This window comes from Triticum aestivum, chromosome 3D (genome assembly GCF_018294505.1).
Source record: "Triticum aestivum cultivar Chinese Spring chromosome 3D, IWGSC CS RefSeq v2.1, whole genome shotgun sequence".
Taxonomy (NCBI): domain Eukaryota; kingdom Viridiplantae; phylum Streptophyta; class Magnoliopsida; order Poales; family Poaceae; genus Triticum; species Triticum aestivum.
Genome location: NC_057802.1, coordinates 536888546 through 536911456, shown reverse-complemented (window position 1 = coordinate 536911456; position 22911 = coordinate 536888546). Strand labels below are relative to the sequence as shown.

The following is a 22911-nucleotide window of genomic DNA, read 5'->3' as shown; positions in this document are numbered from 1 at the left end:
AGCGTTCATAACGTCTTGGTTCTCTGGGATTGGTGCTTCACCTAGCGGTGCTTCTAAGACATAATCTTTCTTGGCTACTATGAGGATGAGCCTCAGGTTCCGGACCCAGTCCGTATAGTTGCTGCCATCATCTTTCAGCTTGGTTTTCTCTAGGAACGCGTTGAAATTGAGGACAACGTTGGCCATTTGATCTACAATACATAGTGTAAAGATTTTAGACTAAGTTCATGATAATTAAGTTCATCTAATCAAATTATTTAATGAACTCCCACTCAGATAGACATCCCTCTCGTCATCTAAGTGAAACATGATCTGAGTTTAACTAGGCCGTGTCCGATCATCACGTGAGACGGACTAGTCAAGATCGGTGAACATCTCCATGTTGATCGTATCTTCTATACGACTCATGCTCGACCTTTCGGTCCTCCGTGTTCCGAGGCCATGTCTGTACATGCTAGGCTCGTCAAGTCAACCTAAGTGTATTGCGTGTGTTCCGAGGCCATGTCTGTACATGCTAGGCTCGTCAACACCCGTTGTATTCGAACGTTAGAATCTATCACACCCGATCATCACGTGGTGCTTCGAAACAACGAACCTTCGCAACGGTGCACAGTTAGGGTGAACACTTTCTTGAAATTATTATAAGGGATCATCTTACTTACTACCGTCGTTCTAAGCAAATAAGATGCAAGAACATGATAAACATCACATGCAATCAAATAGTGACATGATATGGCCAATATCATCATGCTCCTTTGATCTCCATCTTCGGGGCACCATGATCATCTTCGTCACCGGCATGACACCATGATCTCCATCATCATGATCTCCATCATTGTGTCTTCATGAAGTCGTCACGCCAACGATTACTTCTACTTCTATGGCTAACATGTTTAGCAACAAAGTAAAGTAATTTACATGGCGTTATTCAATGACACGCAGGTCATGCAAAATAATAAAGACAACTCCTATGGCTCCTGCCGGTTGTCATACTCATCGACATGCAAGTCGTGATTCCTATTACAAGAATATGATCAATCTCATACATCACATATATCATTCATCACATCTTCTGGCCATATCACATCACATAGCACTTGCTGCAAAAACAAGTTAGACGTCCTCTAATTGTTGTTGCAAGTTTTTACGTGGTTTGTAGGTTTCTATCAAGAACGTTTCTTACCTACGTATGACCACAACGTGATTTGCCAATTTCCATTTACCCTTCATAAGGACCCTTTTCATCGAATCCATTCCGACTAAAGTAGGAGAGACAGACACCCGCTAGCCACCTTATGCATCTAGTGCATGTCAGTCGGTGGAACCTGTCTCACGTAAGTGTACGTGTAAGGTCGGTCCGGGCCGCTTCTTCCTACAATGTCGCCGAAACAAGAAAAGACTAGTAGCGGCAAGAAGAATTGGCAAACTCAACGCCCACAACTGCTTTGTGTTCTACTCGTGCAAAGTAACTACGCATAGGCCTGGCTCATGATGCCACTGTTGGGAATCGTAGCATAATTTAAAATTTTCCTACGCTCACCAAGATGCATCTATGGAGTGTACTAGCAACGAGGGGAAGGGAGTGCATCTACATACCCTTGTAGATCGCGAGCGGAAGCGTTCCAATGAACGTGGATGACGGAGTCGTACTCGCCGTGATCCTAATCACCGATGACCGAGTGCCGAACGGACGACACCTCCACGTTCAACACACGTACGGTGCAGCGACGTCTCCTCCTTCTTGATCCAGCAAGGGGGAAGGAGAGGTTGATGGAGATCCAGCAGCACGACGGCGTGGTGGTGGATGTAGCGGGTCTCCGGCAGGGCTTCACCGAGCTTCTGCGAGAGAGAGAAAGAGGTGTTGCAGGGGAGGAGGGAGGCGCCCAAAGCTGTAGGTTGCTGCCCTCCCCCCTTGATATAGGCCCCTGGGGGGGCGCCGGCCCTGGGAGATGGGATCTCCAAGGGGGGGCGGCGGCCAAAGGGGGGAAGGGGTTGCCTTGCCCCCCAAGGCAAGGGGGAAGCTCCCCCCTTAGGGTTCCCAACCCTAGGCGCATGGGGGGAGGCCCAAGGGGGGCGCCCCAGCCCACTAAGGGCTGGTTCCCTTCCACTTTCAGCCCACGGGGCCCTCCGGGATAGGTGGCCCCACCCGGTGGACCCCCGGGACCCTTCCGGTGGTCCCGGTACAATACCGGTAACCCCCGAAACTTTCCCGGTGGCCGAAACTTGACTTCCTATATATAATTCTTCACCTCCGGACCATTCCGGAACCTCTCGTGACGTCCGGGATCTCATCCGAGACTCCGAACAACTTTCGGGTTTCCGCATACACATATCTCTACAATCCTAGCGTCACCGAACCTTAAGTGTGTAGACCCTACGGGTTCGGGAGACATGCAGACATGACCGAGACGCCTCTCCGGTCAATAACCAACAGCGGGATCTGGATACCCATGTTGGCTCCCACATGTTCCATGATGATCTCATCGGATGAACCACGGTGTCGAGGATTCAATCAATCCCGTATACAATTCCCTTTGTCAATCGGTATGTTACTTGCCCGAGATTCGATCGTCGGTATCCCAATACCTTGTTCAATCTCGTTACCGGCAAGTCTCTTTACTCGTACCGCAATGCATGATCCCGTGACTAACGCCTTAGTCACATTGAGCTCATTATGATGATGCATTACCGAGTGGGCCCAGAGATACCTCTCCGTCACACGGAGTGACAAATCCCAGTCTCGATCCGTGCCAACCCAACAGACACTTTCGGAGATACCCGTAGTGCACCTTTATAGTCACCCAGTTACGTTGTGACGTTTGGCACACCCAAAGCACTCCTACGGTATCCGGGAGTTGCACGATCTCATGGTTTAAGGAAAAGATACTTGACATTGGAAAAGCTCTAGCAAACGAAACTACACGATCTTTTATGCTATGCTTAGGATTGGGTCTTGTCCATCACATCATTCTCCTAATGATGTGATCCCGTTATCAATGACATCCAATGTCCATAGTCACGAAACCATGACTATCTGTTGATCAACGAGCTAGTCAACTAGAGGCTTACTAGGGACACGTTGTGGTCTATGTATTCACACATGTATTACGATTTCCGGACAATACAATTATAGCATGAATAATAGACAATTACCATGAACAAAGAAATATAATAATAACCATTTATTATTGCCTCTAGGGCATATTTCCAACAATCACATCATTAGAGACTGATGTGATTGACTTGACCCTTTCCGTTAGCTTAGCACTTGATCGTTTAGTATGTTGCTATTGCTTTCTTCATGACTTATACATGTTCCTATGACTATGAGATTATGCAACTCCCAAATACCGGAGGAACACTTAGTGTGCTACCAAACGTCACAACGTAACTGGGTGATTATAAAGGTGCTCTACTGGTGTCTTCGATGGTACTCGTTGAGTTGGCATAGATCGAGATTAGGATTTGTCACTCCGATTGTCGGAGAGGTATCTCTGGGCCCTCTTGGTAATGCACATCACTATAAGCCTTGCAAGCAATGTGACTAATGAGTTAGTTGCAGGACGATGCATTATAGAACGAGTAAAGAGACTTGCCGGTAACGAGATTGAACTAGGTATTGAGATACCGATTGTCGAATCTCGGGCAAGTAACATACCGATGACAAAGGGAACAACGTATGTTGTTATGCGGTTTGACCGATTAAGATCTTCGTAGAATATGTAGGAACCAATATGAGCATCCGGGTTCCGCTATTGGTTATTTACCAGAGATGAGTCTCGGTCATGTCTACATAGTTCTCGAACCCGTAGGGTCCGCATGCTTAACGTTCGCTATTATGAGTTTATGTGTTTTGATGTATCGAAGATAGTTCAGAGACCCAGATGTGATCACGGACATGATGAGGAGTCTCAAAATGGTCGAGACACAAAGATTGATATATTGGATGACTACATTTGGACACGGGATGAGTTCCGGGGGTCACCGGATAATTATCGGAGTGTCGGAGGGTTATCAGAACCCCCGGGGGAACTAATGGGCCAACATGGGCCTTGTGTGAGAGAGAGAGAGGAGGGGGCCTTAGGGCTGCCCCCCCTTGAGGAGTCCGAATTGGACAAGGAGTGGGGGCGGCGCCCCCTCTTTCCCTCCCTCTCTCCCTCTCCTTCCTTCCCCTTCCCCCTCCTAGTTGGACTAGGAAAGGGGGAGTCCTACTCCTACTAGAAGGAGGACTCCTCCCCACCTTGGCGCGCCGTAGGGCCAGCCGGCCTCCCCCTTGCTCCTTTATATACGGGGGCAAGGGGGCACCCATAGACACACAAGTTGATCATTGATCTCTTAGCCGTGTGCGGTGCCCCCCTCCACCATAATCCACCTCGGTCATATCATTGCAGTGCTTAGGTGAAGCCCTGCGTCGGTAGCTTCATCATCACCGTCATTATGCCGTCGTGCTGACGAAGCTCTCCCTCGACACTCAGCTGGATCAAGAGTTCATGGGACGTCACCGAGCCGAACGTGTGCAGATCGTGGAGGTGCCGTACTTTCGGTACTAGGATCGGTCGGATCGTGAAGAAGTACGACTACATCAACCGCGTTGTCATAACGCTTCCGCTTTCGGTCTACGAGAGTACGTGGACAACACTCTCCCCTCTCATTGCTATACATCACCATGATAGATCTTGCGTGTGCGTAGGAAAATTTTGAAATTACTGCGTTCCCCAACAAGATGGAGTAGTTTCCACTGGTGAACATCACTATGTTGATCATATCTACTATATGATTCACGCTCGACCTTTCGGTCTCAGTGTTCCGAGGGCAGATCTGCATATGCTAGGCTCGTCAAGTTTAACCCGAGTATTCTGCGTGTGCAAAACTGGCTTGCACCCGTTATATGTGAACATAGAGCTTATCACACCCGATCATCACGTGGTGTCTCGGCACGACGAACTGTAGCAACGGTGCATACTCAGGGAGAACACTTGTACCTTGAAATTTAGTGAGAGATCATCTTATAATGCTTCCGTCGAACTAAGCAAAATAAGATGCATAAAGGATAAACATCACATGCAATCAATATAAGTGATATGATATGGCCATCATCATCTCGTGCCTTTGATCTCCATCTCCAAAGCACCGTCATGATCACCATCGTCACCGGCTTGACACCTTGATCTCCATCGAAGCATCATTGTCGTCTCGCCAACTATTGTTTCTATGACTATCGCTACCGCTTAGTGATAAAGTAAAGCAATTACATGGTGATTGCATTTCATACAATAAAGCGACAACCATAAGGCTCCTGCCAGTTGCCGATAACTTTTACAAAACATGCTCATCTCATACAACAATTTATATATCATCACGTCTTGACCATATCACATCACAGCAAGCCCTGCAAAAACAAGTTAGACGTCCTCTACTTTGTTGTTGCAAGTTTTACGTGGCCGCTATGGGCTTAGCAAGAACCGTTCTTACCTACGCATCAAAACCACAACGACTTTTTGTCAAGTGTGCTGTTTTAACCTTCAACAAGGACCGGGCATAGTCACACTCGATTCAACTAAAGTTGGAGAAACAGACACCCACTAGCCACCTGTGTGCGAAGCACGGCGGTAAAATAAGTCTCATGAACGCGGTCATGTAATGTCGGTCTGAGCCGCTTCATCCAACAATACCGCCGAATCAAAGTATGACATGCTGGTAAGCAGTATGACTATTATCGCCCACAACTCTTTGTGTTCTACTCGTGCATATAACATCTACTCATAGACCTGGCTCTGATACCACGGTTGGGGAACGTAGTATTTCAAAAAATCTGTACGATCACGCAAGATCTATCTAGGAGAAGCATAGCAACGAGCGGGGAGAGTGTGTCCACGTACCCTCGTAGACCGAAAGCGGAAGCGTTTTATCAACGCGGTTGATGTAGTCGTACGTCTTCACGATCCGACCGATCCTAGCACCGAACGTACGGCACCTCCGTGTTCAGCACACGTTCAGCTCGATGAAGTCTCTCGTACTCTCTATCCAGTTGAGGCCGAGGGAGAGTTTTGTCAGCACGGCGGCATGGCAACGGTGATGATGAATTTACCGGTGCAGAGCTTTGCTTAAGCAGTACGACGATATGACCGAGGTGTGTAACTGTGGAGGGGGGCACCGCACACGGCTAAAAGATCAACTTGTGTGTTCCAGGGTGCCCCCTCCCCACGTATATAAAGGAGGGAGGGAGTAGGAAGCCGGCCAAGGGTGGCGCGCCCAAGGGGGGGAGTCCTACTCCAAGTAGGATTCGGCCCCCCCTTTCCTATTCCCACAAGGAGAAGGGGGAAGGAGGAGGAGGAGAGAAGGAAAGGGGGGACCGGCCCCCCAACCCTAGTCCAATTCGGTTTGGGCTAGGGGGGGGGCGCCACTCCTTGGCCTACCTCCTCTCTTCCACCACTAGGCCCATCAGGCCCAATAACTTCCCCCGGGGGGGTCCGGTAACCCCCGGTACTCCGAAACTTATCCGAAACGACCCGAACCATTCCGGTGTCCGAATGTAGCCTTCCAATATATGAATCTTTATGTCTCGACCATTTTGAGACTCCTCGTTACGTCCGTGATCTCATCCGGGACTCCGAACAACCTTCGGTCATCAAATCACATAAACTCATAATACAAATCGTCATCGAACGTTAAGCGTGCGGATCCTACGGGTTCGAGAACTATGTAGACATGACCGAGACATATCTCCGGTCAATAACCAATAGCGGAACCTGGATGCTCATATTGGCTCCTACATATTCTACGAAGATCTTTATCGGTCAAACCACATAACAACATATGTTGTTCCCTTTGTCATCGGTATGTTACTTGCGCGAGATTCGATCATCGGTATCATCATACCTAGTTCAATCCTGTTACCGGCAAGTCTCTTTACTCGTTCCGTAATGCATCATCTAGCAACTAACTCATTAGTCACATTGCTTGCAAGGCTTATAGTGATGAGCATTACCGAGAGGGCCCAGAGATACCTCTCCGACAATCAGAGTGACAAATCCTAATCTCGATCTATACCAACTCAACAAACACCATCGGAGACACCTGTAGAGCATCTTTATAATCACCCAGTTATGTTGTGATGTTTCATAGCACACTAAGTGTTCCTCCGGTATTCGGGAGTTGCATAATCTCATAGTCATAGGAACATGTATAAGTCATGAAGAAAGCAAAAGCAATAAACTAAACGATCATAGTGCTAAGCTAACGGATGGGTCTTGTCCATCAGATCATTCTCTAATGATGTGATCCCGTTCATGAAATGACAACACATGTCTATGGCTAGGAAACTTAACCAGCTTTGATTAACGAGCTAGTCTAGTAGAGACATACTAGGGACACTCTGTTTGTTTATGTATTGACACATGTACTAAGTTTCCGGTTAATACAATTCTAGCATGAATAATAAACATTTTGTTGGGGAACGTAGTAATTCACAAATTTTCCTACGCACACGCAAGATCATGGTGATGCATAGCAACGAGAGGGGAGAGTGTATTCGATGTACCCTCTTAGACCGTAAGCGGAAGCGTTATGACAACGCGGTTGATGTAGTCGTACGACTTCACGATCCGACCGATCCTAGTACCGAAAGTACGACACCTCCGCGATCTGCACACGTTCGGCTCGGTGACGTTCCACGAACTCTCAATCCAACTGAGTGTCGAGGGAGAGCTTCGTCACCACGACGGCGTGATGACGGTGATGATGAAGCTACCGGCGCAGGGCTTCGCCTAAGCATTGCAATGATATGACCGAGGTGGATTATGGTGGAGGGGGGCACCGCACACGACTAAGAGATCAATGATCAACTTGTGTGTCTATGGGGTGTGCCCATCCCCGTATATAAAGGAGTGGAGGAGGGGGGGCGGCCCTCTATGGTGCACCCTGGAGGAGTCCTACTCCCACCGGGAGTAGGATTCCCCCCTTTCCCTAGTTGGACTAGGAGAGAAGGAAGGGGGAGAGAGGGAGGAAGGAAAGGGGGGCGCCGCCCCCCTTCCTAGTCCAATTCGGAGCGGAGGGGGAGGGGGCGTGCGGCCTGCCCTGGCTGCCCCTCTCTCTCTCCACTAAAGCCCATTAGGGCCCATATACTCCCCGGGGGGTTCCGGTAACCCCCCGGTACTCCGGTATATGCCCTAACACTCTCGAAACCTTTCCGATATCCAAACATAGTCATCCAATATATCGATCTTTATGTCTCAACCATTTCGAGACTCCTCGTCATGTCCGTGATCATATCTGGGACTCCGAATTACCTTTGGTACATCAAAACACATAAACTCATAATACCGATCGTCACCGAACGTTAAGCGTGCGGACCCTATGGATTCGAGAACTATGTAGACATGACCGAGACCCATCTCCGGTCAATAACCAATAGCGGAACCTGGATGCTCATATTGGTTCCTACATATTCTACGAAGATCTTTATCAGTCAAACCGCATAACAACATACGTTGTTCCCTTTGTCATCGGTATGTTACTTGCCCGAGATTCGATCGTCGGTATGTCAATACCTAGTTCAATCTCGTTACCGGCAAGTCTCTTTACTCGTTCCGTAATGCATCATCCCACAACTAACTCATTAGTCACATTGCTTGCAAGGCTTATAGTGATGTGTATTATCGAGAGGGCCCAGAGATACCTCTACGACAATCGGAGTGACAAATCCTAATCTCGATCTATGCCAACTCAACAAGTACCATCGAAGACACCTGTAGAGCACCTTTATAATCACCCAGTTACGTTGTGACGTTTGGTAGCACACTAAGTGTTCCTCCGGTATTCGGGAGTTGCATAATCTCATAGTCATAGGAACATGTATAAGTCATGAAGAAAGCAATAGCAATATACTAAACGATCAAGTGCTAAGCTAACGGAATGGGTCAAGTCAATCACATCATTCTCTAATGATGTGATCCCGTTAATCAAATGACAACTCATGTCTATGGCTAGGAAACTTAACCAGCTTTGATTCAACGAGCTAGTCAAGTAGAGGCATACTAGTGACACTCTGTTTGTCTATGTATTCACACATGTACTAAGTTTCCGGTTAATACAATCTAGCATGAATAATAAACATTTATCATGATATAAGGAAATATAAATAACAACTTTATTATTGACTCTAGGGCATATTTCCTTCACATTTACCATGATTTAAGGAAATATAAATAACAACTTTATTATTTCCTCTAGGGCATATCCTTCAATGCCACCCACTAAGAACAGATGCCATCGACAAAATAATATCTCATGTTGTAGTCACGGCCGTTGACGGTGTAGTTGCACGACAGCGATTCCTCATTACAAAGCCTTTTGAACACCGTAGATCGTTAAAGTACGTTGATGTCGTTGTGAGAATCCGGCATTCCAAAGAAAGCCTGCCAAATCCATAAGTCATGTGACGCCACCGCTTCTAGTATGACAGCGGCCTCTTTGGTGTGACCTTGATACATTCTTCGCAAATCTTTGGGGCGGTTCTTCCATTGCCAATGCATGCAATCAATTGACCCGAGCATGCTGGAAACCCTCTGGCCTTTTCAATAGCCAACAACTTCTCTGTGTCCTACGAATTTGGTTCTCTCAGATACTCTGCTCCAAACGCCTGCACCATGGCGGGGGCATACTTAACGGTAGTCTTCATGCATGTGCTCTCCCCCATCCCGACCATCTCACCAACGGCATCCGCTATAGTACCAAGTACAAGCATCCTCAGAGCAGCCGTGCACTTCTGCTTTGCAGAGAAAGAAAGTTGGTCGCAACAATCCGTTGTGAGATTGAAGTAGTCACCGTGTGCCTCCACTCCCTCCACAATGCGCAAAAACAATGGATCACTCTTCTCCCTTTGACTGAGGCCTTGAAGTTGAGAATATGCTCCACTTGTCGGACCATTACGTCTTGCATGCTCATGGGCATGATCATGTCCAATTCTTCGTACGAATCCGAGGAATCGAAGAACTCATCTTGAATTATTTGATCAAGCACCGTCGGTCCATACTCCTCATCCGACGAAGTATTGGAATTCAACGTTTTCCTTAAAATAATAAAAAAAAACTAGGTCGGACAATGTGTCAAACACATAGAGTGCAAGGGGGAGTTTGGGAGTTGCCGAACGTACCGCGGTGGCATCCGGGCTGGCGATGACATCCCCGGAGGCGAGGACGGGTGAGAGGAGTGTTGTGCCTATGTTGGCGGCGCAGAGGTTCGGAACGGCTACGGAGCGCGCGCCCGACGGCGGAGCTACGAGACGGACGTCTCGAAGGAGGAAGAAGAGAGGAGAGAGCAAATGGATCTGACAGGTCGAGAGCGGTTGGGTTTGGTGGAATTTGAGGCGGGGTAGGGCTGTCGGGTCCGACAGGGCGAACGTGCCCGGACGCCCTATATCCGCCTTAAATTTGGGCCATACGTCCCGGTCAACCTGAACGTTTGAGGCCCGTTTAAGTCGTCCGTCTGAATCGCATTTTCATGACTGGTTAGTGATCGGACTATCCGTCCGAATGTTTGAGGCGGGTTTGAGGCATCGTCAAAGAATTGCGCCATGTGCAGATGTGCTGCTGTACAGCTGCATATGGAGGCGGCCGGCAGGGCTCTCTGTTTCCCGGCTGCGTCGTCTCGTCGGTGCGCCGTGCACACGATACGACGACCAACACGTGCACGCGTCGCTGCAGAAGCCAGCAGCATGCCAGTACGGGCGGCGATACTGGTGACGCTAACACTAGGTAGGTAGGCGCTGGTACATGCTGGTGACGGACGGCCGGAGTTCGCCATGATTATTTGTTCCCGCGAATGCCTCCCCGGCCCACAACCATGCCGTTGCACCGTGCACGTCGAGATCTCTGCATTCAATTGGCGCCAGTGTCGACCGGCTGCTCGTTTGCTTGCGGAAGTTTCTCCTCCTCCTCCTCCGGCCGTGTGCACTGTGGCAGCGATGGAGGCATGGCGAACTCGTCCAAGCAATAGGACCGGCCCACCCCAGTCATCCGTCGCGTTCGTAATTAAGCTCGGCTGCGGGGCTTCTGAGACTTGGGCCATGACCATGCGCGCGCCCTGCTGGTTTGATCTGTCGGTTTGATTACGGGATGCAGCCATGTGGATGGCATCGAACCTGGCTACGACCTCGCGTTTGATTAGTTAATCACTCCGTCAACGAGCCACCGTAATCACTCCGGAGTAACATGCATAGAATGATAGTCCAATAAATAATGGGCCAAGAAATGGTAGTAGTACAGTGAGAGTGGAGAAGGCCCGAACTGGCAGGGCCTATCAGCGTCCGAGGAAAGCCAGGCTGCTGGTAGAGCTATAGGAAGCCGCCTCCGAGCCCTTGCGCCTTCCTTTCCCCTGCATGCCTCGGCGTTGATCCATCTGCTGCTCCGGCATGGCGATCTCCAAGAGCGCCCAGCCCTCGCCGGTGGCCATCTTCCTCTCAGGGGCGGCCTCGGCGACTGCGCTGCTCGTCTTCTTCTACACCGCCACCGCAGGCCCCGCGTGGCCCACGGCGACGACGGAGTTCGCTCCTCAGGGAAGCCAGGCGGTGGCTCGGCCGGCTTCTGCACTGGCGACGAAGGCTTCTTCTCCTACCAATGCGGTACTACGATCTACTCGTATTTGCTAGCTCTTCGGCCATTGCTATCTGATTCTAATCTGCTTAACGGTTTCCTTTGCGCAGACGGGCGGCGACGACGCGTTCGCGCGGATGCTGCGGCGGGCGGCGATGGAGGACCGGACGGTGATCATGACGTCGGTGAACGAGGCGTGGGCGGCGGAGGGGTCGCTGCTGGACTCCTTCCTCGAGAGCTTCCGCGTGGGGCTCAACATCTCGCACCTGGTGAAGCACATCGTGGTGGTGGCCATGGACGAGGGCGCGCTCCGCCGGTGCCGCGCCGTGCACCCGCACTGCCACCTGCTGCTCCCCGACGTGGACGGCCTCGACCTCTCCGGCGCCAAGAGCTACATGACCAAGGACTACCTCGACCTCGTCTGGAGCAAGCTCCGGCTCCAGCACCGCGTCCTCCTCCTCGGCTACAACCTCCTCTTCACGGCACGTCGTCGCCATTGCCATTATTGTTTTTTGTTTTCATTTCTTTCTTTGGGGACATCGATCGACGTGCTCTCTCGATCTCCATTAGAAATAATCGTGCCGACATCTCTCGACCGAGGCGTTGACGAGGTGCGTTCGTTGATGGTGGGTGCAGGACGTGGACGTGGCGTGGTTCCGTGACCCGCGGGTGCACATCACGGCGGCGGCGGACATCACGACGTCGAGTGACTTCTACTTCGGCGACCCGGACGACCTGGGAAACTACCCCAACACGGGCTTCATCTACTTCAAGGCCACGCCCCGCAACGCGCGCGCCATGGCCTACTGGCACGCCGCCAGGGCGCGCTTCCCGGACAACCACGACCAGTTCGTCTTCAACGAGATCAAGCGGGAGCTGGCGGCGCCGCCCATCGGCGTCCGGATCAGGTTCGTCGACAGCGCGTTCGTCAGCGGCTTCTGCCAGCTCGGGCGCGACCTCAACCGGATCGCCACCGTGCACATGACCTGCTGCATCGGGCTCGAGAACAAGCTGCACGACCTCCGGCGCGTCGTCGAGGACTGGAGGCGCTACGTGTCGCGCCCGGAGTGGGAGCGCCGGGCCGGCAAGATCGGCTGGAGGTTCCAGGGAGGCAAGTGCATACACTGATTGATCGATTGATCCATTGATTGATTGATGAGATCGACGACGGGGACCGATCGATGCGGGATTGTTCACTGAGAGAGACCGATGGTGCATTGAAGATTGCGAGCGAGCTTCCGGCCTGTCGTTGCTGTGTTTCGCCATTCTGTTCATATTTCAGAAATTAGTACTACACACATGACATATTATTGTCTTGAGAAAGATGCGGCGTTTTGGCTCCTAGATGCATATGCACCCATTGTCGAAATACACATTTCGAAAAATTGAAAAATTCGGAACAGAAATTCTACGTGTATATCCGGACATTTTATATGCGTTCACAAGGTTTTGGTGAAAAACGACGTTTTTTATGGCTTGGGTAAAAAAGATAAAGAAATGCCTCGTGAATAGTTAGAATGAAGCATCAGAAATTGTCTTTTTTACACAAGCCACAAAAAACGTCGTTTTGCACTGAAACCTTGTGCACGCACATAAAATGTCCGGATATACACGCGGGATTTTTATTCCGAATTTTTCAACTTTTCAAAATGTGTATTTCGACAATGGGTGCATATGCACGTAGGAGCCAAAAGCAATTACCGCTTGAGAAAAATGTACACACACTATGCTTTTTTCAGACAGAATACACATGCTATTCTCCGGTGGATTGTATGGTGCTAAACTGTAATTTGTTGTTGTCAAGCAGTTAGAGCATCTCAAGCCCAACCCTCAAAAGGGCTTAACTCCTCAAAAGGAGGATTCTCAAAAAAAAAAATCCTCAAAAGGTTCTTCTTTAAGACCTCTATAAATCGGATCTAGTCGAAGCCTCAACCGGTTTAGATGCTTAAAAAATTAGGAGTCGCGTAGGCCGCCTCTCAAATTTGAGCGGCCAAAGCGAGTTCATAGCGAAAATATTCTCCTCCACACACAGCCGCCTCTCTCCTCCGTCGGACCCACCCACGTCAACGCTAGCCTCCTTGCCTCCGCTGGCCACCACGCACCACCGCCGGCACCACCCCATCCCCCACCCCTGTTTGATTCAGTTGATGTTGTTGCCGCCTGAATCAATGAATTAAGCCGCTTCCACCGCCACAACATCGTCGACGAGGAGGGCTACCGCGGAGCGGAGTGTGGGTTCCGCCCAAAACGGACCACACAACCTCCTCAACACTGCATCCACCCCGAGCACTCACCACCAAGGTCCATGTCGCAACCAAAGCCGCAGTCGCCGCCGAAGTACCGCCACATGTGGCAGTAGCCATGGGGTACCTGGGCGGCGGAGATCCGAAATCCGAACACGTGGGAGAAGCGGTGGATTAACACATTCGAGAGAGCATACAACGTGGCTACGGTCCACTACTACAGCAACCGGGCGAAGCTAAATTTCCCCCTCGGCAGTCACCCCTTGTGGAAGCTGAATTGTTAATAAGATCGAGGTTGTCAAGTCCAGGACAACAATTTCATTTGGGTCGCAAGGCACAAATATTTTGTTGTCAATGAGCACGCCTTTGGGACTGGATCGTGGATATAGGAGGATGTCTGCTGAGGCCAAGGTAAGATGGGTGCGCCAGGCATCATCACCATTTTGCAACACATATACATGCACCGTAGAATATGTTTGAAGCCTGTCGCACTCCACCCTGACATAAAAGTAGGACACGCCGTCGCCTTCTTCTCTGGAAAAGAGCTGAATAAAAGTGCAGAATTTGCCTTCCCCGAATTTGTGGTGTAATGCTGGAATGGTGGGTATACCTCTCTCGGAACAGAGCGGGCTGTGCACCGCAAATATAATTTCGGATCGGCGGTGACGGTGATTGAAATTCTGTACGTGCAAGCTGGTGAGGACGCTGCCGTTCCAGCATCCCATCATATCGGTCCCTGCGCCCTCGTAGGCGTCCAGGCTGAAGCTTGCGCGGCGGACGACGGCATCGAGCCCCGGAGGCTGAGGCAGCATCGGGAAGAAGCGTGCGGCGGCGTCCGGATACTCCCTTTGCGCGAGGTAGAAGCCGAGGAGTCCGAGCGGGTGGAGTTCGCGGAAACGGCGGAGGAAGGCGCGGTCGGAGGCGTGGCTGAGCTAGTGCCTGCAGACTCCGGCGGCGCGGACGAGGCTGGTGGGGCAGCCGACGCGGACGATGATCTCCATCAGGAGGTTCTCTTCGTCGAGCACCTTGGAGACACACGCCGGCGGCGGCTGCGCCTCACCCTCCGTTCCGTCCAGCTCCGGCGGCCGCCGCGTCTCTCCTTCCATTCTGTGTGTTTGTTTCCGTGGATTCAGGTTTTGGGTAGAATGGGGAATTGGGGATCGAGGCGAGTAAGGTTTGTAACACGAAAACATTTTTTAAAATTGTACATACTTTTTATAAAAACTGCAAAAAATCAAAATTTTGAGAACAATTTCGTATATGAACAATGTTCTGCAGAACGTCAACCTTTTTTCAAAAAGAAAACAATTTTTATAAGTATTGTAAACATTTTGTAAAGAAGCGATCTAAAAAAATGGGATTCTTTTTTAAAATTTGAACATTGTTTTATGAAAATAAAACATTTTATGAATATTTTTAAAGGTGAACATTTAAAGAATCCAAATATATTTTATAAAACGAATATTTTTAGAAATTCTGAACATTTTTTAAAACTTGTGAGCACTTTTTAAAATGTTATGTGGCTGTACATGGGCCATGAGTAGGAACAAGTGGCATGTATTGGTTTTTTCTGATCGAGACATATTCTATTTTCCGTCAACAAAATGCGGAGGCGGAAAGCAGGAAGAGGTGGCCTGTATTTGTTTTTTTTTTTTTTCTCATCGAGACCTATTGTACTTCCCGTCAACGCAGTGCGGAGGCGGACACTGGAAGAAAAACCAAACCCCGCAGTCTAGCATAGAGTGTCGAACAAACCAGAAGGCGGGGAGATCGCCGGGAACTGTCCGATGACCGGCGGTAGCAGAGGCACCACCCGGCGTCAATCCGCCGCCTCCAGCAGCTGCGGCGACCCCTTCTCCTCTTCCCCAGATCCGGAAACGATCCGGATGGCGACCATGCCCCGCTGCGCCTCATGGCCGGGAGCGCCAGAACCCCCTCCTCCTATGAATCGATTCGTTCACCCTCCTGTCCGTCACCTTCCTCGCGTATACCGGCAGGTGGTTGCAGACGGAGTCGTAGGCCGCCGCGGCGCTGCGCAGGATGGCGCTCCTTCACGCCGCTTGATGCGCCCCGGATGATGGATCTGCCTCAGGTGAGGATCGTTTGTTCGTGGCGTCATTTCTGTCGACCCCTTCTTTGCTTTGCTCTAGAATGCGACATCTCAATTGGTCATATAGGTGTTACTACTATTATTTGTACTCCAGTTGAACATTTCTGCTCTATGTCTGAATATTTGGTTAAGATGAACTGGGGCTGAACATTTGGTACAGTACAATGGAACGAGGATTCTAACGTGTTGTATGCACTCTACTTCTGCACAACGTGATGTAAGGCTCCCATTTCTTGCATACTAATATAGATTTCTTTACATTAAACTGATTAGATTTCTGATGGTTAATGTTGACTGCCTGCAGTTGCAAGGCGATCACAAAGAAAGCCTGTATTGGGGGACTTGCAGGCCAATTGTATATCTCAGAATTCGTGCTAGGCACTTAACTATGTTGATCCTTTTCTCTTTCCGCTTATGACATGATAGTTGGAATTATTCTGATCTCTTTCTCATGGCTTTCTGTTGGGTTTCATCTCTAGCCAACCCCAACTTGCTTGGGACAAAAGGACCGAAGACATTCGTATTGCTAGCAGCATTAGTTTTTATGCAAAGTGGGAAGCTTTAATCTGCCGGACATGATTGAAGACTCTTCAAACATAATGATCTATCTGGTACTTTAAAGGTGAAGAAAAGTTATTCCATCAATATACCTTAGACCCTCATGTACCTGTCAAACCAATAATGAGTCAATAACACCCAGAACTCGAGTACTACTCCCTCCGTCCCAAAATAAGTTTAGTACAAAGTTGTACTAAGCTTAAGACACTTATTTTGGGACGGAGGGAGTATTTTCTTTTCTCTCTGTGATTTATGTTTTCTCTCTGTTTCCACAGGTTTCAACAAGAACTTCCTGGCAAAATAGACATAGTGTTCTTGTCAGGGGCTGGCTCAAAAACTCCAATGGTTGCAGCATTAGCAGTCTAACAGGTGATTCCGCTGCACAGTGCAATACTGCTTACAGATAGGATATATTCATTATTGGATTCCATGGTCATCATCCATATTATGCAGTGCACATTCTGAACATTTTGAAGGAAGTCACACAAGCACTTGACTGTCTTGCTTCCTCGTATCAGATATGATATCAGTTTTACTTGCATCTTGTCCTTATGTTGAACCTGAACTTCTGGAGTTTTGAAGACACGATATGTTCGTTTTGTTTGTTAATTGTTATATCGATGATGATGTCAGATTTGTCAGCTCCCATTCTGAGCACCTGGATTGAATCAAAAGAGAAGGATTTTGAAGAGAGATACGATCAAATGTTCAACATAAATAATAAGGTGAGCTCCTTGGATGAGCTTTGTAGTTTCCACGAGCTATTTTTGCAGTCTCTAGAGTTATTTTTCTCGCCGCAGTACTGTTTTATAAGAATTCTGAATTTAATTTCCGAAATCAAAAGTATTCGTAGTACTTTTGCATTGAGCATTTGAGCTTGAGCAGCAAACGAGGGTTGAGATTGTGCAAGTGTGTGAGTCCTTCGAGCACACATTGCACGTCTGCCGCTTCTCCCAAACACCGGTAACTCTAATCTGCAGTGCCGTAGTGGTGGTGGTGGTGGGATGCATATTACCTCAGATTTTGGGACAAGGTAGGTACTCATAAAACAAACCAGGGAGAGAGTCCACGAACCAAATTGGACAAAACATATATGCTTCAATATTAGAAAGCTTACATGGTATATTCAAGTAGTACTATTAAATAATCTTATAGAAGGGCAAAACAGTATATATAGTCTGCAAGAGAGTGGCCACAAGTAAGACGACGGCGGCTACAAGTGAGATAAACACCCAAGGATTCCTTAAGTACCTCTGTATGAAATTGGCTCGCCACTTGTTCCTCCTCATCGTGCACTGGGCCTTCACCCGCCGTTGCACATCGTGGAGCCTGCTAGACGGGCTCATCACTCCCCCTTTGTTGAGCGTGTTGTTGAGTAGCTTGACCACCTCCTCGTCGCTGCCCAGCCCACACTCGATAATGTTTTTGGATCTCAGCAGCGCCACGTCTTTGGCCGAGCTGATGATGTTGTCCATGAAGATCACGTACGCCGTCACGTCGTTGCCAGCGCCGGGGTGGAGCCGCTCGAACGCCATCAGGTTCAGAAACTTCTTCTCGGTCCTGTCATCGACCCTGATCGCCGGCATGCTTAGCTTGCCACGTTCGAAGTGGACGTCGAGGAGGCTGTCGGTATCGCTCACCCTGAAATGGATTCCGGCCTCGTAGATCTCCATCGCCGAGGGCATGACATATGCCGTTGATCCGGTGCGTTCTTGGTGGTCGCCGTGGGTGAGGCTTGTGTACAAGATGTCGAGAGGGTGGAGCCCAAGGTGATTGATGCCAACCAAGTGTCGGCGCCACGGACAGAGAGAATCAAGCACCAACCTGCTCACTCGTGAAGCGTTCTATAAAAATTAGTTAGACAAAGTTAGAACTAACAAGGTTGTTCTGATCTCCATCGTGTGTATGACCCGACTATGATATCTTTGTAATAATATTAAGAGGTTCAATATATAATGTTCTAATTAATCTGCATTATGACAACCTTATGCCACCTCAAGGCCGAGAATGTAGCTATCTTTTTTTATTCAATGAACATATGAATTTTCAAATTCTTAGAGCAAACATGGTGGCATGCTTGAATTCTAATTCTACACCTAAAAGAAATACCCCTGAAAGAATAACTCATCAAACTGGAATATGAATTTAACAGGAATGGGTTCTACGTCCCAGTGCACAACCATTTTTTCAGAAAGGAGGTTCAAACCCCCGGTCTCTGCATCATTGTTGCACACATCCATTTTTATCAATTAGTAAGCAGAGTACTACCTGTGTTCATTTTTATAAGACGTTTTAGACATTCAGACACTGTTCAAAACAGTACAAAGCAAGCTGTCTGAAACGTCTTATAAAAACAAACGGAGGGAGTACAAAACAAAGCAGCCATGACGGAAGCATTACAATATATGAAATAAGCACCTAAGACTAAGTCGACTTCTTCTGCAGCAACACCTTCAAGAAGGAATAACGTCCTCACGTTATCATTGCCACATCTGGCCAAAGACGATCTAGAGGAGGATTTTCATCCCGGTTGCCGAGACCAGCCAATGAAGACCAGTACAACAACAAGTAGGCGTGCGCAACCATGTATATGTATAATTTTATATACTAGTTAATGTTTAATCTGGTTCAACTGGAAAGAAAAAATTAGTCTAGTTGAAGTATGAAAAATTCATAGAGAAATGTCATTTTAATCACATAACATCATGTGAAATCACTACTCCCTCCGATTCATGTTACTTGTCACTCAAACAGATGTATCTAGCATTGAAATACATCTAGATACATCCATTTGAGCGACAAGTAATATGGATCGGAGGGAGTAGTAAAATTAACTTGACAGGCGGCTATTTTTATTTCGGTCAGTTAAATATTCTAGCTTAGCTGTTCAGTTCTTTGAACATATATTTTGTGTGCAATGAGGTTAATGTCACTATTGCTGAGATTTGGGACGGGGTTCAAATCAAGATCTCTTTTGGGAGGGGCTTTGATGCTAAACTTATGCAGCAACAGGAAGACCTTGTACAGATTGGCCGGACCAGATGGCCTGGCAATTACATGGTTCTGGCCTGCATAGTCGCAGTCTCTTTATGTAGTGATTAATTTTAGGGGGGAGTACCCCCATCTTTGCCCCTGCTGTTTGAAAATTACCCATCACCCCCCCAGGGTACAGGCTCTTGTCATCACACAATAAATTGCTCACTAGAGACAATTTGTGTGAGAGACAAGACATCCCTGATAAAAGATACTACTCATTGTGCTGTAGATTAGAAACTTGCCACCGTCTCTTTGAATGTGATGTTATTGGCACTACCCTGGAAAGAAGTGGGAGTCATAGTTGCTGTTCCTGTTGTGCTTGACAGCTATGTCAATGTTGCAAGTCTTTGGCTATGTAATAAGAAAAGAGGCTTTAGCTTACATGATTTCTTGTGGATTAATGTGGAGTTGTGGACCACTTGGAAACTGAGAAATGACGTATTCTTTGGCTGTGCAGTTTGGTCCGGTTTGCAGATGATGCGGCAGCGCCTGTTGCACTTGCTCAAAAGAGTGGTGGAGCGGACACTCTGCCGGAAGAAAAGATATCCTGATGCTGGACAAATGCATCCAAGGCGAGGGAATGTCCCCGGCCCGGCTTGGCTCGGCTCAGCTTGAAGAAGAGAAAAACTGTGCTGGTGCTGGGATTTGGAAGATGGCGCTCTAGCTATTGATCTGATCAGGATTCAGGAGTATAGTCCTGATAGCTGAAGTCTGTAGTGGAGACTGGCGCAGGGTACAAAGTTGTAGTAATACTCTTTTGAAGCTTTCCCCCCCAAAATTTTGACGCATACAGAGTTGTACTTCCTCCGTCCCATAATATGTACTAGTGTAATAACATCTTATATTATGGGACGAAGAAAGTAATAATTGTTAGTAATATGTACTAGTGTGTTAAGAACACAGGGACGATGCACAAGAACAATGCCTGCCAAAGAACTTTGTGAGACTGAAGCCACTGTCCTCGTGAGATTGACTACTACCTCTGTAACTTAGAGGCCGTTCGGAATCACTCCGCTCCGTAACTCCGCTGCGGAGCAGAGCAGCATCCAGTGGAATTTTGGCGAGCGGCCAAATAGGTGCTCTGCCCGCTCCGCTCCATGGCGAAGGAGCGGAGTATTGCTGAACACATCGTTAATATAAGATGTTTTTAGTTGCGGACTGACCAAATAAGTGGCCAATGTGAAATATTTTATTCCTTATCAATCGCATAAGTGTTCAAGCCTTTTCATTAAAGTTCATTATAATAATCAAGAAAAAGTCTTAGTTGTACTAGATGCCGTAAGGAAGGCCACAACAAAAAAAACATAGACAAAGGTTCCACTCTCCCGGCATCAAGTTGTTTAGCATTATTTGAGGGCCGGCGGGAGGGCTTCGTTTTTAGTCGTTCTTTTCAGTTTTGTTAGGGTTTGTATTATGCTCAGGAAGGCGAAACGGCGGCGATTTCCTGAAGATGGAATAATGGTCTCCCTGCCTAGCCCCCGTTTCAGTGGTGCGTCTAGCATCGTTAGTGGGCGTGTGGAGGTGTGTCTCCGGCGGATATATCTTTGGTGGATTTGCTCGGATCTCGTTGGTGTTCGTCTACGTTCATGTGTCTTCGGATTGGATCCTTCTGATCTACGTTATTCTTCATCTGCGGCGGTTGCTGTTCTGGTGCGCTGGTCCTATAGGGCCTTAGCACGACGACTTTCCGACTGTCTACTACAGCAAGTTGTGCCCGACTCCGACGATGGAGGGGCGATGACGGCGGCGCGCCTTCGGCTCGCTTCAGTACTTGTAGTCGTCGCTAGGTGGTCTACGGATCTGGATGTAATTTTATTATTTTTGGTATTCGTGGTACTGCCTTTATTGAAGATGAATAGATCGGAAGATTTCCCGCAAAAAAAAAATTTATTTGAATATCCACGTGTATTTCATACAGCCTCTGTTTGTCCGTGCATGATGTAATATCTTTCAAGCAGCTCTCTGCCTCTCTTTCAAAGTTTCAAGTAAGATATCACTTTCACACATACGTTTGGCTGCCTGCCAATCTAGCATGTCATGTCTCCTCATCTGTTCCTGTCCAGGTCGGCATGCAACGACACTCACTGAGCGATGCCTTCTACGCCACTTAAACTGGATCCAGCAACCAATCCACTCAGTCGAATCAATTCCTTGAATAAATCTATTACTAGTGAAGACATTATTGTCAAATCCAACTACTACTCCAATGCAGATCGCATCAACGGCACTAGTACTTTAAGTAAATCTATTACTACTGAAGTCATTATTGCCGGTTTGAATCTGGTGGATCGGGATTTCATTGGCAAACTACGGACGGAAAGAAACAACTCCAAGGGGGATGGATGAAGGAAGGAGGGAAAACTAGTACCTGGTATTTGTGGTGATCGAGGACAATGAGGAGCCTCTGGAGGAGGAGCAGCGGGAGCTGGTTCTCGACGACGACCATGTCGGATTGGATGTAGTTCCACAGGTAGAGGTAGCCGTACTTGCTGAAGACGGGGTCGTTGGGCGCGTACTCCTCGTGCACCTTGCCCCGCAGCGCGTCCATCCGCATCGCCTCCACCAGGAAGCAGCCGTCGGTGACCATGAGCTGCACGAAGCGGTCCGTGCCCCCGCCGGCGGCGCCGCGCCACTCGTCGCCGAGGTCCTTGTAGGCGTCCTGCAGCTGCTGCGCCACCTCGGCGACGGCGGCCACGAACTCCCGCAGCGGCCGCCCCGAGCGCTTCACCAGGTGCACCACGGCCCGGCGCTTGTGCTCCTCCATGGGGAGCAGCTCCGGGTCGCCGTGGTGGAAGGGCCCCAGCGAGACCAGCTCCGGCTGGTACGCCTTGCTGTTGTGCAGGTTCTTGATCCGCTCCGGGACGCGGTAGATGGAGTGGCGCTTCCACCGCGCCATCTCCGCCGCCGGGTCGATGTGCATCTCGCCGATCGTCTTCTCCATCTCCACCACCCAGCTGCTCACCGGCGCCTCTGCCTCCGCCGTCGCCGTCGCCTCCCCCATTAATGAATGGATTACGCTCGAGACTGGAGACTGGACTGGGTTCAGCTCACTGGGGCACTGAGCTGAGCTCTGTCTGAAAGGTCGCTGCACTGTCGCTGTGGAGAAGGGGCCGGCAGGCAAGTTGCAATTGGTCGGATGGCGCCCACAGTGATGGATTGGAAGGGCACGCTACCGATGCCGATGATCGTCTTCGCTGAGGACAAGGAATTTTCTTGCGTGGGCTCCCTCCACCATAGCCGCCCCTTTCGGCAGTAACCTAACCTTGTCTGTGGATTATTTATGGTATATCGGCGGAAAAGCAAATCTGGCCGGCCCCAATAATGCAGTGACGGCTCCGCTCCTAGGGTTCTCCCCGCTCCGCCGCCGCCGCCG

General features: G+C 49.0%; 2 protein-coding genes and 1 long non-coding RNA gene across 7 annotated transcripts; 2 read left to right on the top strand and 1 right to left on the bottom strand.

Moving 5' to 3' along the window:
* The first annotated feature begins 11226 nt into the window (after window positions 1-11226).
* On the top strand, window positions 11227-12997 carry LOC123075265 (uncharacterized protein At4g15970). The gene is made up of 3 exons (XM_044497918.1): window positions 11227-11620; window positions 11702-12073; window positions 12228-12997. Exons 1-3 carry the CDS (start codon window positions 11411-11413, stop codon window positions 12717-12719), a joined length of 1074 nt encoding a protein of 357 aa, XP_044353853.1. The 5' UTR covers window positions 11227-11410; the 3' UTR covers window positions 12720-12997.
* Window positions 12998-15520: 2523 nt separating this feature from the next.
* LOC123080305 (uncharacterized) lies at window positions 15521-20489 on the top strand. Of its 4 annotated transcripts, none has more exons than XR_006438302.1 (7): window positions 15523-15926; window positions 16105-16161; window positions 16249-16566; window positions 16778-16871; window positions 17136-17227; window positions 18948-19070; window positions 19996-20489. It is a non-coding gene; the product is annotated as an uncharacterized lncRNA (long non-coding RNA). The 4 variants fall into 4 exon arrangements; XR_006438300.1 differs by having other exon boundaries at window positions 16077-16161; XR_006438301.1 differs by having other exon boundaries at window positions 15521-16161; window positions 16956-17227.
* On the bottom strand, window positions 17573-22797 carry LOC123080304 (UPF0481 protein At3g47200). 2 transcript variants are annotated; one of them, XM_044503215.1, is made up of 2 exons: window positions 21907-22786; window positions 17573-18346 (listed from the first exon to the last, which is right to left on the bottom strand). In XM_044503215.1, the coding sequence occupies exons 1-2, from the start codon at window positions 22537-22539 to the stop codon at window positions 17642-17644; spliced, it is 1338 nt and encodes a 445-aa protein (XP_044359150.1). In that variant the 5' UTR covers window positions 22540-22786; the 3' UTR covers window positions 17573-17641. The 2 variants fall into 2 exon arrangements, with proteins under 2 accessions (XP_044359150.1, XP_044359151.1); XM_044503216.1 differs by lacking the exon at window positions 17573-18346 and adding an exon at window positions 18391-21650 and having other exon boundaries at window positions 21907-22797.
* Window positions 22798-22911: the final 114 nt, after the last annotated feature.